This window comes from Cydia pomonella, chromosome 2, assembly GCF_033807575.1.
Source record: "Cydia pomonella isolate Wapato2018A chromosome 2, ilCydPomo1, whole genome shotgun sequence".
Classification (NCBI taxonomy): Eukaryota; Metazoa; Arthropoda; class Insecta; order Lepidoptera; family Tortricidae; genus Cydia; species Cydia pomonella.
In genome coordinates, this window is record NC_084704.1 from 33,811,616 (window position 1) to 33,827,749 (window position 16,134).

General features: G+C 37.3%; 1 protein-coding gene across 1 annotated transcript; it reads left to right on the forward strand.

The window, feature by feature from the left end:
- Positions 1–1,753: 1,753 nt before the first annotated feature.
- On the forward strand, positions 1,754–15,782 carry LOC133515527 (phospholipid-transporting ATPase IF-like). Its single transcript, XM_061848073.1, has 17 exons — positions 1,754–1,822; positions 1,950–2,142; positions 5,041–5,166; positions 5,649–5,870; positions 6,239–6,418; positions 6,607–6,912; positions 7,245–7,489; positions 7,632–8,051; positions 8,203–8,374; positions 9,100–9,290; positions 9,474–9,749; positions 10,075–10,211; positions 10,710–10,845; positions 11,461–11,603; positions 13,585–13,752; positions 14,419–14,574; positions 15,611–15,782. The coding sequence occupies exons 1-17, from the start codon at positions 1,754–1,756 to the stop codon at positions 15,780–15,782; spliced, it is 3,312 nt and encodes a 1,103-aa protein (XP_061704057.1).
- Positions 15,783–16,134: the final 352 nt, after the last annotated feature.

The window sequence follows — 16,134 nt, forward strand, 5'->3', positions numbered from 1 at the left end:
GACAATTCTTGTGAAAATTCGTTTTTGTAATAAATCAGTAAAAAACGCCTTTATGGCTGCGACAACGCCAGCACTATGAGGCCTTACTAAGACACAAAAAAGTTTTAAAGGAAACTCGCAATTTTTTTGTGCAAATAAAAAAAAAACTACTATTTATTCGGTGTAAAGTTTTTTTTGCCAACATGTAAAAATAAATAACGTGTCGTGTGCAGAAAACACATACACACACTTTTTTTTTGCCGAATTTGATCAAAATACAAAAAAATTTTTTTGCTCCTTAAGACAGGCATACGTGGTTAAAATCTGACGGGTTTCTCGTTCATACAGTGTAATTGTATACACTGTTTTAGTTTTTGAAGATATTTTTTGTATTTTACCTTTTCCAACTACTTAACTTTGTCTTGTCTATTAACTACTTAGTGAGGTCACAAGTTTTACAAATAAAATGTTATACAAAGCTTTTAATAAAAAAAGTTGGACATGATTTGAAAGCTTATTTTATACTCATAAAATGCAATATATTTTTTTTATGTAAAGCTCGTCTTTATTTACTACTTGTTTACTTTGGGATTGTCGTTAGATGCGAATACACGCGAAATAAAATAAAATATAACTTCTTTTTCGAATATTACATATGTTTGAACCCGGATCCGTCCTTAAACTACGTCCAAAAGAGGTATGGGCATTGTGAAAGTCATCTCGCTCTGTGCGGTAGGGCACAGAATAGCGGATGACATTCCAGATCTAGAGCAGAGCCCAACTGGGGAAGTACCTCCACCTTACAGAAAACCGCAACCAAAAAAGGCTAGACCCTACTCATTTATTATTATGATTAGTGTTGTGTTCCTGCCGGTGAGTAAGGTGGGCAGACCTCAGTGAGGGTGCGGAGTGTCAGGGTCGTCAACACGCATGTAACTTCTAGAGTTGCAGGCGTACATAGGCTACGGAGACTGCTTACCAGCAGGCGGGCCATATGCTTGTTTGCCACCGACGTAGTATAAAAAAATGAATACTTAATGCAAAACTATCTATTTTTTTTTTATCAGTAAAAATCTTTGTGACAGAACTTATGACCTGACTAAGTGATGTTGATCATAAATTGGGGCGGCAAATTTCTGATCGGCCCCGGGCGGCAAACACATACGCTACGCCGCTGCATAGATAACATTGAACCGCTGTTTTACGGCCGATATATGACGGAACCGCTGTCCTTAGGACCCAAAGCACAGAATAATTAATAGTATTATCATAGTATTACACTATGATGGTCTACTTTAAATCGGCATATATATCAACATAACTACCACAATGTTATATTTAAAGACTTAAAATAAATTTCTAATTTTAGAGCAAAGTAGGCACATTTTAATGTAATGCGATTGCGTCACTTTTGTTTGCCGCACAAAAGGAAACGATGCACCATAAATATTTCGAAAAACCCCGTTAATATAACACGACATAAATTGCCAGCATGAGTGGTATTTTCGTGTATCCAATATACAGCAACACTCTCCTGAACAGAGGTAGGCCTTATATCTATGAAATAAGGCCTACGAATTATCAGTTACTGTACTTTACGTACGATGGTACCTAAAGTATCTAACAATGAGATGAACAAGTCACGATTATGACAAGATAAGTTATTGATACGGGATTGATATATCTGATTGTTAAAGTTAGTTACCAGCGTACAACATGTACCGAATACATGTTTTTATTATTTTTCCTGGGTATACGCATTGACCTAGTCATGATGATGGCGAGATCGGTTAGTGGGCTGCCTCGATGGTTCTTGTGGTTCAGGACTATATTTGGTTGTTGGGTAAGTATTTCTTCTTCTTTTAAAACAAGACTTCAATCAAGGACTTCAGTCGCTCGCGGCACAATACACGTGGAGTCGTTTTTGAGTTGTAGTCAGACTTCAATAGTTATTCTAGTTCGTTGTCCAGGCCAAGAAAGAAGATGCCAGAGCAAAAACCCGCCAAATCGAGGTCGGCGTGACAACACCTGGCGACCGGCACAACGAAATCAAAACGTCCCGATACACGCTGCTTACTTTCGTGCCTAAGAACCTGGCTGAGCAGTTCCGGCGAATCATACATGTTTACTTCGTGATAGTCACCATCATAGCTTTGGTTATCGGTAAGTACCTATCCCAACTGTGTGGAGATGAGGAGGTGGGAGAGGTCAGGTAAATTAGTACACAAACTAATATGGTCGATGCCAAGCTCCAGGTCCTTTTGTAACCTCAATCATTATGGGCATTTTATTTAAAGTTATGAATATTTTATACAATCGTGATATAAAAGAGAGCTTTTCAGTCGAGTACCGTGTTTAGGCAACGAAGCTTGCTGAGTTGCCTAAGTTAGGTACGAGATTGAAAAGCTTAATAATATCACTATTGTATACAATACTTTTTCTACGAGTCATCTAAAATAATCTTCCATATACCAGACAGTATATTTGCCATATTTAGATGTGTGTAGGCACGTACACAACTTTAAATACATTAAAGAACTTTTACCACCGTCGGTTAATCTTTCGGGAAGTTAGATCCGATATCGAAGGGATTAACTAGTCGAAACGATAAGCCTATTACTGAAATGACGGATCACATATGATAGGCAAAACTTACAATCGTATTGTTTCGCTAGAATCACTAACTAATCTTATACGGGTGATCTGTAGTATAAATAGTAGTAGTAGTAAATTCTTTATTATATAAAAATAAATTTTAAACATACAGTACAAAGGCGAACTTATCCCTTTGAGGGATCTCTTCCAGTTAATCTTTGAGTAGATGAAGGTGAGGATAGATAAACAGAAAGTAGTAGATAAAGTTAAATAGACGAAACGTAAGTTCTCAGGTGTATATTTCTTTCACGATTTTACGATCATGGGAACGTTGTTCACTATGACCATCTTCATACATTGTTGACATTCGTTAAGCTACTGTTTCATATGCTCTAGAATAGCATGCTAAAAAGCGTGCTATCAGTATGCTTAATATGAGCATGCTTATGGAATGTTTACATATGCTAGCACTGAGCATGCTAGTTTTAACATTTTACTACTACGATACTAACATGCTCAATAAGCAAATCAGTTCACACGCGCTAATGCACGCTCCTTTGCACACGCGCTGCCGGTAGGGATTGCAATCCGGTCCGGCGGATCCGGTAATCCGGCCGGATCCGGCACTTTTCAGGAGCTACCGGATCCGGTAAAATAAAAAAAAACGCCTAAATACAGCACGCACTGTGCGTTTTAGATAAGGAAAAGGCGACGGATGAGAGGTATGAAGTTGAACAGAGCGTAAAACGAATGAAAAAGTTTAAATTTAGTTAAATAAAAATATATATGACGATGACTGGGAACAGAAGTTGCCTTTCACGTTGGTGGCACGATATGACGATTACATAAATACTGTTATAGAAGGAAAAATAAAAGAATGGAGATACTATGGAAGGCATTTGTAATTTATTCTAAAGAGAAGGTTAATGTTGTGATAGGAGATTATAAGTAAACAAATGAGCAGGATTAAGTCGGCGGTACTCAACCGACTAGAGTTGGGCTAATCAATATGTGTTATAGTGTGAATGAATATATGATAACATTGATAATCTTTAGTTTGCTCAGTTTTTTTTTTTCAGATTTTTTGCTCAGATATTTATACATATATATATAAAATATTGGTTATTTTCTATTCGAATTTACGAGATAATCTTTTGTATTTATAATTTCATCCAATCTTATGCAATTTCCTTCATCTCCTGGTACATGCTACTCTACGTCTAGCCAATTCTTTATTTGATCCATGTAACTATTCTTAGAGAGTCTCCTTCCGCGATGGATTTCAATCCTACACTCTATTATTTTTCGCACGGGATCGTCGTGTCGTGCTCCATTCCCTATAATTTGAACAATATAGTTTTCTGTTTCATAAGCGCATATTAATATGCCTACTTGAATAATAAACTATCTTTATCTGTAAATTTCTTAATTTAAAAGTTAATTTTTTTAAATCATACAGTCTCCTACTTTCTCGGAAAAAAAAATGAGGGCAAATTTAATATCATTTTGGTTAATAGTAAAATATCTTATTATCTTACTGGAATGGATGTCAACGTAACAAAGAATTCAATCAAACAACAGTTATGAAAACTTGTCCTTTCAAGGAGTTCCAATTCCCACCCCACATCCCATTACCGGGCTTTGGAAACTAATCACAATTGTAAACGAAAATTTGAGCACTTGTTAATAGTTAAATATAATAAATGACCGATTTCATATTTTGTTTTTAAAGTGATATTGACAGTGTCACACTTTTTACTACTAAGTTCTATTTTATTGTTAAGAAGTTATTTATTAACTTAAATTATAGATTTAGGAATACGTATTATGCAAAAAACTAGAAAAATATGCCATTTAATTAACTTTAATATCCCTATACCAAACCGGATCCGGTCCGGCCGGATCCGGCCGGGTTATGGTCAAAATCCGGCCGGATCCGGCCGGATTGAAAATCAATCCGGTTTGCAATCCCTAGCTGCCGGTAGCATGCCTAAAAATCGCACGACCGCCGATTTAAACTCGAAATGAGCATGCTCATTATTAGCAATGTTTCGGCACACGTACTTCTAAGTAGCAATACTTCTAAATATAGGTATATATATTATGTATCGCATACTAAACAACAAAAGTAACTACCTACCTATGGTATTTAGGTTAAGAATAGGAAATGGAAGCCAATTCAACCTAAAACTTTGGGGCAGCGGCTGGTGTGAGTAATAAGTTGCCTTTGGAGAGTTTGGAGGGCAGACTTAGACTAATTTATTTCGTGCTAAGTGTTTATATATATTACTTATATTTACATTGGTGCTACCGTAATGTGACATTCTTAATCTACGCGATATAAACATTATCTGTACCTACTGGATCAGCGCGTGTGCTAACTTCTTCTAAGTTATCGTCAAGCACTGATAATATTTTGCTGACTGGCGTAGTTTTGTTGACATGACCCACTACAGCATTTTACAGATAGCCCAGTGTCCCCACTCACCAGTATCGTGCCCCTCGCCTTCATGGTGGCGGTTACAGCTGTCAAGAGCGGCTACGAGGACTGGCGGCGGCACGGGAATGATGGCCGTGTCAACAACCAGATGGGTGAGCCAAAATATTCAGTTTTAAAAGTCAGTATTTGTTGTCCTGAATCGTTTTCGAGAAAATATAATTCATTGCATCCTTATAAAGCAAAGTGAAATAGATGTCATATACCTACGAAAGAAAAAGTGTCCGACGCCTACAGTGCCCAGGAAAAAGTCTCCGAGGCCTGCAGTGCCCAGGGCTGGAATCGACTGAAGTAGCTTGACAAATACCTACGAACATTTTCGAGAAAATATAATTCATTGCATCTTTATAAAGCAAAGTGAAATAGAAGTCATATACGAAAGAAAAAGTGTCCGAGGCCTGCATTGCCCAGGACTGGAATCGAACCAGCGTCCTGTGTAACCCGGGGCCACTGCGGCATGGGTTGAATTTTCTCAAGTATGACATCTATTTCACTTTGCTTTATAAAGATGCAATGAATTTTTAAGTTTATTATAATACGAAACTCAATCTATCTTCACTTCCAACTTTAATTTCAGTGGAAGTACTCCAAGAAGGGAATATCAAAGAGGTTCACAACGCCACCATTTCTCCCGGCACTCTAGTACTTGTGAAGGAGGGATCGCAAGTCCCAGCAGACTTGGTCCTGTTATGCTCTGAGGGAGTCAAAGGGAGGTGCTTCGTGACTACGGCCAATCTGGACGGGGATACGAATCTCAAGACGCTGAGGGTTCCGCTCCCGCTCGTGGGATGCACTCCTGGTAAGTTTCTTGTTTCCATCAGCGTCAAGAAACCTCCTCAATCTCTTGACGCTTAAATTATTAAACTACATCAACCTTCGTGCATTCCGATAAGGTTCACGATGACGCACCGCACACGATAGGCATGGCGTTCAAAGGATTAAATTGTTGCACTTATGTATTATTCTAATTTGACTTCAAAAAGTGTCAGAAGGCATCAGAAGATGGTGTTCGTGTCATAATGTGTCTCCCACACTTAGCAAACTGTCAAGACTGTGATGGAATGTACATCATAGTGATTTTTAAAGGCGATGATAAGGCCATGTTGTATTGCAAATTTTGACAGAACAGCCAATAGTGTCCTTATTTCTTTTTTTCTTCTTTTACAGAAAATTTACCTCAAGGTTTACGCATAGAAATACCGAATCCGACAGCAGATCTGCATACATTTTACGGGAGGCTAGAAATTCCTGGAGCAGACAGTCTACCGCTCTCAACTGATAAGTTGATGTTGCGTGGATCTAGAGTCTTGAACACGGAGTGGGCTCTAGGATGTGCAGTCTATACAGGTTAGTTTAGTAATTGATTAAAACAATTTAGAAGCTAATTTCTAGCCTTGTTTTATTATAATTAAATTCTGTAAGCTGAACACCATTGCCATGACACTTTTACAGCAAAGCTGGCAACGTCCATTAGGTCATCAATAATCAAACCTAACAAACTTTATGGGGATCGATCTGTTTTTTTTTTGTTTCAGGGGCAGAAACGAAACTGGCTCTGAATGCCAAATGCGTTAGCAAAAAGTTCTCTTCCTGTGAATCCGCCACCAACCGATGCCTCTACATTTTCATCGGTATAATAATCTTACAGATTGCAATTTCTTACATTGCCAAGAGATATATCGACGTTAACCAACAATCCAGAGATCTATATCTAGGATTGGGAGCCACATTTCCGCAACCATATTCTGGTGTCATTCAAGACGTATTCTCATTCTTGTTGTTGTATTACTACATAATTCCAATGTCACTCTTCGTTACCATTGAAATTTATAGGTTTATTGGTAAGTTTCGGTTGACATTTATTTTATGCAGATAAGAAGATAGGTAGGTTCTTATTATTCGTTTATTGCAGTCATGTACAATTCATTATGTCTAGGACTTATTACTATGGTACATGAACCCGGATAGGGCAAAGTAATTTACTACGTATATCTAACACGTAATTTACAATAAAAATAATCAAATCATAATACATTATGTTCTTACATGCAAGTAATATAAAAGTAATTTTAATTATTAATATCAATATTTTTATTAATTTATTCATACCTGTCAAATTTGTGTCAAATTTAAATAATAGTAAGGTAATTATTGTCCACCAACTTTTCTTTAGGTGCCTTATATATAGGATGGGATGAAAATCTCCGTTGTAAAGAAACTGGTCTAAGAGCACTTGCAAATACCTCTGATCTAAATCAAGAACTCGGACAAATCGAGATACTCTTCTCCGACAAGACGGGAACGCTCACAAAAAATATTATGGCTTTCAAAGGTTGTTCTATAAAAGGAAATGTGTACGAAGAGAGGAAAAAGTTGCTATATGACATAAGTACGGAAGAGCTGGTGGATACCGGGCAGGTTAGATTTGAACGAATGCAATCAAATGTTAAATAACAATATGTGCGAATATGTTTGCCGTGACAATCGCTGCTTAAAGAGACTGACACGTTTTTGAAATAGATCGTTTAATGCAAAGTTAACCACTGACTTTTTTTTTCAGGCAGATGTCAAATTATTTTTCTTGATTCTCGCTCTCTGCCATACTGCGCAGACTTCCACGGCAGACATGCGTAAACTCAGTGAATGGCTTTCAGGGTCGAACAAGCAACTACCCAAGAACCAAATCAAGTATGTGGAAAATGGTACAATACCCAATGGACATGGGTTTCTATATAAATCTTCAAAGCACAAGATCAATAATATTTATAAGACTAATGTCCAGTACCAAGCCAGCTGCCCGGATGAAAAGGCTCTTGTCGAAGCGGCAGACAGATTTGGTGTAACATTTCTCGGAGAAGAAGAAAACAACGTATTCGTGAAAACTATAGAAGACACTGAAGTGTACGAGAAATTAGAATCGGTTGAGTTTACATCTGAACGAAATAGAATCTCTGTTCTTATTAGAGATAAAAATGGAAAGGTATGAAGAATGTAATACTTGGTATTTCTTTCCAACAAATATAAAGTTAGTCTAGATTAAGTATATATTTCTTCAACGCTGTTTCCGATTGTATTTTAACTGGACCATTATTGAAATTTCCAAGATTCTAACTTCAAGTGCTTATTTACAGATTTGGCTATTCTGCAAAGGGGCAGAAAGTTCAGTGTTTCCTCTTTGTCAAAAAAATGGGATGGTTGAAAAAATAAACCATGACATTAACGCATTTGCCATTAAGGGGCTCCGGACACTTGCCGTCGCATACCGAGAGATACCTGAAGAGGAATATCAGGAAATTCGTGAATGTATGTACCTTAAGATCTGGTTTGGTTCGGGTTATTCCCACTAGTTACCACCAAGTTGTTATCAGTGGTAACTACTGGGAATTTTCTTCCCACCTTTTACCACTGGTAACTACTAAAGTAGAGAGTAGAAGTAGAGATAGTACTAAAGTAGAAATAATTACGAGTATATCTGCCATAAAAGCCAGTCCTATTAGTGTATAACTATAGAGAAATAAGAAAACTTACTTATTTCTCTATGCTAGAACACTATAATGTTTCGTCTTTCTTTTTAGCCCATCTACTTTACAGCGTAGTTAAAATACAAAGCAAGTGTAAGGTTGACCTCAAAACACGTATTTATAATGGCCACGTAGGACATTAAACCTTAAAAGTCGTTAGAACCATCTAAAAGGTCCAACGGATTATCGACTAGATACGAGACACTCTAAATTACCATTCTCAGGTACTCGGGTAAGATAGCATAGATAAGTGGTCGGGTTTTGTGGTAAACCTTACAATTGCTTTGCGTATTCTTAAGTAGGCTGTGAAGTGGATGGACCAAAAAGAAAAAACTAAACAATATAAATACCTACTTCAAAATTCAAATCAGGTGTAACGAGAAATTTTAGTCTTGTGAAAGAGCCTACTTTTAGATAAAAATTGTTTTAATTTTAAGGTCCCTAAAATCTTAAATCGTACTATAGAATTCATTTTAGGAAGAGATTTTGTTTACAATACTTTTCCAGCTATAAAAAAACAAACTGTAAAAAGTATTGAAGAGCTAGAACAAATAAGTCAACAGTTCAGGATATTAGAGCGTGACCTGATCCTTCTTGGAGCAACAGCAGTTGAAGACTCTTTACAGGATGGTGTTGTTGAAACAATAGCATCACTGCGGAGTGCTGGCATCAAGATTTGGGTGCTTACCGGAGACAAGGTGAGCTAGTAACGATCATTCCTATTGTCTGTCAAGTAGCTTAGCAAAACGAGCCTTATGGGTAAACTATAATTTATCAAATATATCCGAAATAATTGTGTTTGAAACTTTATAAGAAATTGTAATAGAATTCAGAATGCTTTGAAAAATAATGGAGATAGAATTTTGCTACGCAATTTTTAGGTAGAGACAACATTGAATGTAGCACAATCATGTGCCTACATTTCGGAAAATACCAAGCAAATGTTCATCATAGGCGCGAAAGAAGAATCGGATATAAAAGCCTATTTAGAAGAATGTAAAAGAATAACAGACGATGGTCAATCACTAGCGTTGGTTGTAGATGGAGCCAGTATCAATCAGATTCTGGAGAAGTCGGTAGAAGCAGATTTTGTTGAAGTTGTGAAGAAGTGTAATGCTGTAATGTGTTGCAGAATGTCCCCGATACAAAAAGCGAAGGTATGTGTACCAATTACAAGGTAGACGTTCGAGACAGTTATCATCTATCGAGCTCTTTAGTTACTTACCTTAGATCATTCTTGGAAATTTTAAGTGTTGTTTATAGACTTTGTCTGTTAGGATGGTGACATTTACTACGCTTAATAGGAAGGTCTATGTTTTGGTTTTATTTTAAGCTCGTACACCAGTTTCTTACTGTTGAGGATCATGACTGCTCTATGTATGTTACCCCATAATATTTTTCTGAAACTAAGCATCAGTCTTATCAATTTATGATAAATATTACACAATAGATACTATCGTTTATTTGGTGAACTTGTTCTAGATAGTAAAATTAATAAAGAATAGTCCTGGTCGGCCTATCACAGCGGCGATTGGCGACGGAGCCAACGACATATCCATGATTCAGGAGGCGCACGTAGGCTTCGGGATCTTTGGCAAGGAGGGCCATCAGGCTGCCAGGTATGACATATAACAAAGGTTCATAGGTCGAATTTCCCCTAAAATTTTTAAATTATCTGTTTCAGTTGCTCAAACGTTAAACCTTTAGGATAAGAAAAAGTTCGCCTTTGTACAATTTATTGACGATTATCTCTTTGTTATGCAACTGTAGTGTTTTAATACTACTACTACTAATAAATCCCCAAATCCCGAACTGAATCCCTATCAGATTAATGCAAAGAATTATAGATAGATATCAGATAGACGAGTGATCTTTGAGTCTAGATGTTCAGATTCAGACCCTAATTTAGCTTAGAGACTGCGCGAACTGAATGTAACTATGTATGTACTTGTAGTTATTCTGGTATTGTTTTCTGGGAAAGGATTTGTAGCCTGGATTTATTAAAGCTTTTGAAAATATAATAGAGCTACCATCTAGATGTGCTTTTAGGAATACTTCTTGTACAGTAAGTTTAGTAACAATTATGACATCATCGCTCAGGGACTTGTTTTTTACAGATCAGCTGACTACGCTTTCACGAAATTTTCCATGCTCAAGAGGATTCTACTGGTGATGGGACATTGGTATTACCAAAGATTTGCTACTTTAATACATTACTCGTTCTATAAGAATCTAGTCCTCGGGAACTTGATGGTAAGAAAAGTAGAATATGCTTATCTATTGCAGTTCTCATTGCTTTAGTATCTCAATTAGATATAAGTTATCGCAGTAATTAAACTATTGCGTAAGACCCAATAAGCTTTTGCACTACTTCGCATTCCACTACTTAATCCATTGTGTTTGGTAAAACTTCATCATTTAGCTAAATGTCAATATTTATAAAAAAATATGCGGCGTGTTTTGATATGACCACATAATCCAAGGGTAGTTTAGTCTTTAATGAATATACATTCATAGGTTTTATAAAAAATGGACCACTTTGCAATGTATCACTACTTTTTTAACTCAAAATGTCGCATTAATGACGAAGTAATGATGTACGAAATATATTGCGGCTACCTAATTCAAAAATAAAGAATGCTGTTGTGGTTAAGAGTTAATTAGAGTTTTCTATCAGAATCATTAATATATACCACTAAAACCTTCGTATTATATCAAAAATACACGCAGTATAGGTACTAACATTACTGTCGTTATTTACTGTTTATTTATGATTATTGAGTTAAAATGTTCATTATTGTTTATTGTACTCGTATTGGAAGTTGCAAACATCATCCTAATATTTAATAGTCTAAACATACTTTTCAGCTGCTCTACCAAATAAACTGCGAGTTCTCTACCCAGTCAATATATGACTCCATGTACCTGACCATATACAACTTGTTCACGGCGCTGCCGTGCATGGTGCTATCTGTCACTGAGCAGAGGTGGACTGCAGATTTACTTCTCAAGTCAGTTTTAAGCACAATACATATAGAATCAGACCAAGATAAGTTGGCAGCGATTTTGCAAACCCAGACGGTGCAAGTGTCAAGTAAACGACGTAATTTTATAGAAGTTTGACGTTTAAAATAACCCGTGCACCGTCTGGGCTATCAAATTCAACTTATCTTGGTTTGACTCTAGAAATTTAAGTTAAGGAAATGAAATGAAACACATGGACTTTTTTTATGATAGAGGAAGCATCCGAGCAGAATCTTCTGATGGTAATTGATTATCGCCGCCCATGGACAACTGCAACACCAGAGAGGTTGCAAGTGGGTTGCCGGCCTTTAAGAAGGGAATACACGTTCCTTGGACTGTGGATTTATCGTTTTAGTTTTTATAACCCATTCTCATAGTGAGTAAATATAAGTTATGCTGAATACAGTTTTACTATGGGAACAACCCCGAAATGGTCATAAAAGTCAATTTCACACATGTATAACTTTGGCTAGTTAAAGCACGTAAATATCCAAGGGATAGCTATTTTTTTTTTCCAAAGAAAGGAAGGTGTAAAGTGCAGTCCAGTCGTTACAATATTCGCCCGATCTGATTAAATTGCCGGAGAATTTCAGGTGGTGTGGCCACAAAAATGAAATTGGCTCGGTGATCACACATACATCCAGTTCGCGTTTGGGGCCATTTTTTTAATTTCCAGCGTTCAAATCCATCATAAATCTAAAATTGGTGATTAAATTGTGTATGTGTGGACTCTGGATGAGATTGACGCCAATTTTTTTGTCGATCAAAGCGGTCGATTTGATCATCTCGTCTGGCCTTAATGTTTTGGAGCCTACCGACTGCGCCATTTAATATTAGTAGTACCTGGGCGACCGAGCTTTGCTCGGTTATAACTATTTATTGTAATATGATGGTCTATAGGTGATAATCTTAACTACATTTTTTTACTAAATTAAACTTGTCTAAAACAATAAAAATTTAAAAATTATATATAAATCGATCAAAGCGGTCGATTTGATCATCTCGTCTGGCCTTAATGTTTTGGAGCCTACCGACTGCGCCATTTAATATTAGTAGTACCTGGGCGACCGAGCTTTGCTCGGTTATAACTATTTATTGTAATATGGTGGTCTATAGGTGATAATCTTAACTACATTTTTTTACTAAATTAAACTTGTCTAAAACAATAAAAATTAAAAAATTATATATAAACTTGAACATATAAAAAAAAAAGTTAGTCACCGGGCGAGATTCGAACCCGTAACACTCGTTTAGCAGTCCGCGTCTTAACCCGCTGGACCAGACGGACAGTGGCCGGCAATACGAAATTAGCGACCATATTCTGCGTCGAAAGAAAAACGCATGAAAACTCGAAAACACGCGTTTTCCCAAACATAAGACTAATCTAGATAGATTGTATACCCCCAAAAACCCCCATATACCAAATTTCAGCGAAATCGTTAGAGCCGTTTCCGAGATCACAGAAATATATATATATATTTATATATATACAAGAATTGCTCGTTTAAAGGTATAAGATAAGATAGATAAGAATCAGCAACAGCAACTATTACTTGAGTTTGGGCAGCGAGTCATATGTGACAAAAAAATTGGTACATACATTCAAAGTATTCCTAGTATGTAATGTAATAAGTTTTTGGCAAAACAATCATTTTTGGTACAAGCTTTTATGGCTGACTGTACTTTTCTTTCCATAGGCAACTAATACTCACCGAGGCAATTCTAACAACCCCAAACACAATTAATTTCCGTTGTTTTATCACAGAGTTTACATGGTCTCCATCATCAGATCAGCTCAATTGTACCATAATATTGCATTGTCACCCAACTTACATATGAACGCAATATTTCAGCTTAGTCGGAAACCAGGAAGTGGGTGAAATTTAGCTTCCATGATTTGACCCACACTAATTTACTACGAGTAACAGGGTAACTTAAATAAAAGCTTGAAAAAGCGTCTACTTGCAGGAGCCCGACGCTATACCAAGTCATCAGTAAGAACAGCCTCATGTCCTGGTCCCGGTTCTGCGGCTGGATGTTGGCAGCTGTGTACCATTCTGTGGTCATTTATGTAGCCGCAGCGTTGGCCGTGGGTGACACAGCCATCAATGCGGACATGAAGCCTGTGGATCTGTGGTAAGCTGTAGTCTTTGAGTGGATCAAATATTTCTTCATTCTTGTTGTTATTTTGTCCTGTCAGCCAGACAATAGTAGTACAGTTTGTTAGAAGAAATGTTGTACCATGATCTACTTGCATGGCCCACTATGGAAATCGCTTTTAACACCACAAAAAATAAAAAATAATGTTTGGAGTTTATAAATACCGTATAACTATTAATTTAATTTGAAAACCCCTTACGCTATATGCCAACAAAATTAATTATATGCCAAAATACCATCATTTTGGAAAAGAGCTGATATACTCTTCAAACTGCTGGATCGATTCTATGAAACTGCTAAGAACCCTAGCAAGAAAACTCGCTTTCACGTAAAAAACGCATCGAAATCGGCCCATCCGTCTGAGAACTACGATGCCACAGACAGACAGACATTGGCGTCAGACATAGAATACCCCTCTTTTTGCGTCGGGGGTTAAACACCAGGATTTTAAATTTTAATAAAAAAATCAGAAAAAGTCAAACGAAGTGGCATAGCTATGGTTAATATACAATTATTATTTATACCTACATCGAATTGTGTAAAAATATTTTCCATACTGTTAATATCCAGAAAGGAAAATGGGGACTACGTTTGTATGGAGAAGCTGTCGTCCCCTTTCGTCTTAATATGTTATTGTTTCAGGTCTTTCGGAGCAGTGCTATACCACCTTTTAGTCCTGATAGTGAACCTGAAGCTGTGGCTGCAAGCCCGCTTCCATACCGTCGCTTTAGGCGCCAGCGTCGTGTGTTCCGTGCTCGTCTACGTCGCTTGCAACACGCTGTATGCTGCAATTAATGTGTGAGTAGACTTATGGAACAAATAAATTTACTAACTTACTGCTGTGGCGCAGCGACCCGAAGTGGATCTTGGTCTCCGACACCAAAGACCGCCATACTTCTCTATCCAAAACCGTTTCTGTCCAGTCGACAGCGCCGAGTTCGCTATGTAACAAATACGAGTAAATTAGATTTGTATTATTTATAACTACGAGTGACTCAATAGGGAATATTACGTGATACTCTGCGTAGGGGGCGCCACTACCAAAATCAATCACAATCTGAGGGTCTACTGCGAAACAAGAAAAACAAAATTTCGTTATCACTCTTGCATATTCGAGCAATGAAGAGGCAGATAACTAAATTTCGATTTTCGCGTGTCCCGGTAGGCCCTTTGCAAAGAGCATATAATCACTACGTTCTAAACAAAAAAACTACGGAAGGTGGAGATAAGGAACGAAATCTCCATGTACCAAAAAGTGCCATCAAAAAACTTTAAATAGGTGGCGCTACAAGACCTAGAGTACTTGTACAAAAAATCTAATCATAGACAGCGCAATTCACTCCGTCAATAACGCCTCGGTTCTTAGCTACTCTAGCGCTACTCTGGAGAGATTTGGAACTATTATTTATAGCTGACAGCTAGACACTTTTGCAACAGTTTTACCATAAGAGATGCCACTCCTCTTAATTCCACACTCCATAGGTTCTTTCTTAGCTACTCTAGCGCTACTCTGAAGAGATTTGGAACTATTATTTATAGCTGACAGCTGGACTTTTGCAACAATTCTGCCTAAGGAGTTTCTGTTCTTTGCCTCTACCTTCCATAAACACAACTTTTTTGAAATAGAGGTGGATTGTCAAAGACAATTTTGTAGCCACAGTAAATTTACTGCCATTTTTCGACACATGATTAAAACTTTTAGAACGCCATGTGGCTTTGATCTTTATTATTTTACTGATATGTTTTAAATTTGTTAAATATCAAAAAGTGGCGCCATCTAAATTTTTAAACGAAACGCGAGGGTTTAGTGTTATATAAGTGTTACCTGTTCCAGAAACATCCACGGTTCAGTCCTCGGCACGTATACTCGCCTGCTCTCTTCTGTCACATTCTGGATACTCAACTGTCTGGTCATTGTCGCTACGTTGGCACCGGATTACTTGTACCGATATCTTTCCGATAGGAAAGGAAAGAGATTTGAAAGCAACTCCGTGAAAAATGTGTGACAAAAAAATTGTATGTAAGCCTGGCCAGACGCTGGCATTGGCAACTACGGGTTGGCGATGGCGACTGTCAAAGGTGTCATAGATGGCGCCAGCATAGGTTTTATCTGTCGCTAGTGTTGTTCTATGGGATTTGGCTTAAATAAGGGCTAGCATCCATACAATTAAAAAAAAACAGAATTTGACAATAATGGCCGTCCAGACGGGACGATTAAATTGAATCACCAATTTTAGATTTATGGATATATTGTAGCGCTCTTAATTTAAAAAATGCTCCCAAATGCGAATACTAGCGTCACAAATGGGTATTCATGCGTCTGCACCTCCATTTTAGATTATAATAGACTTCCGCGAA

Excerpts from the sequence above, each read along its gene's own strand:
- LOC133515527 (XM_061848073.1), top strand. The coding sequence starts at position 1,754 with ATGATGGCGAGATCGGTTAGTGGGCTGCCTCGATGGTTCTTGTGGTTC. Across the intron at positions 1,823-1,949 it reads GGACTATATTTGGTTGTTGG|GCCAAGAAAGAAGATGCCAG; the intron begins GTAAGTATTTCT and ends TTCGTTGTCCAG. Across the intron at positions 9,750-10,074 it reads CCCCGATACAAAAAGCGAAG|ATAGTAAAATTAATAAAGAA; the intron begins GTATGTGTACCA and ends AACTTGTTCTAG.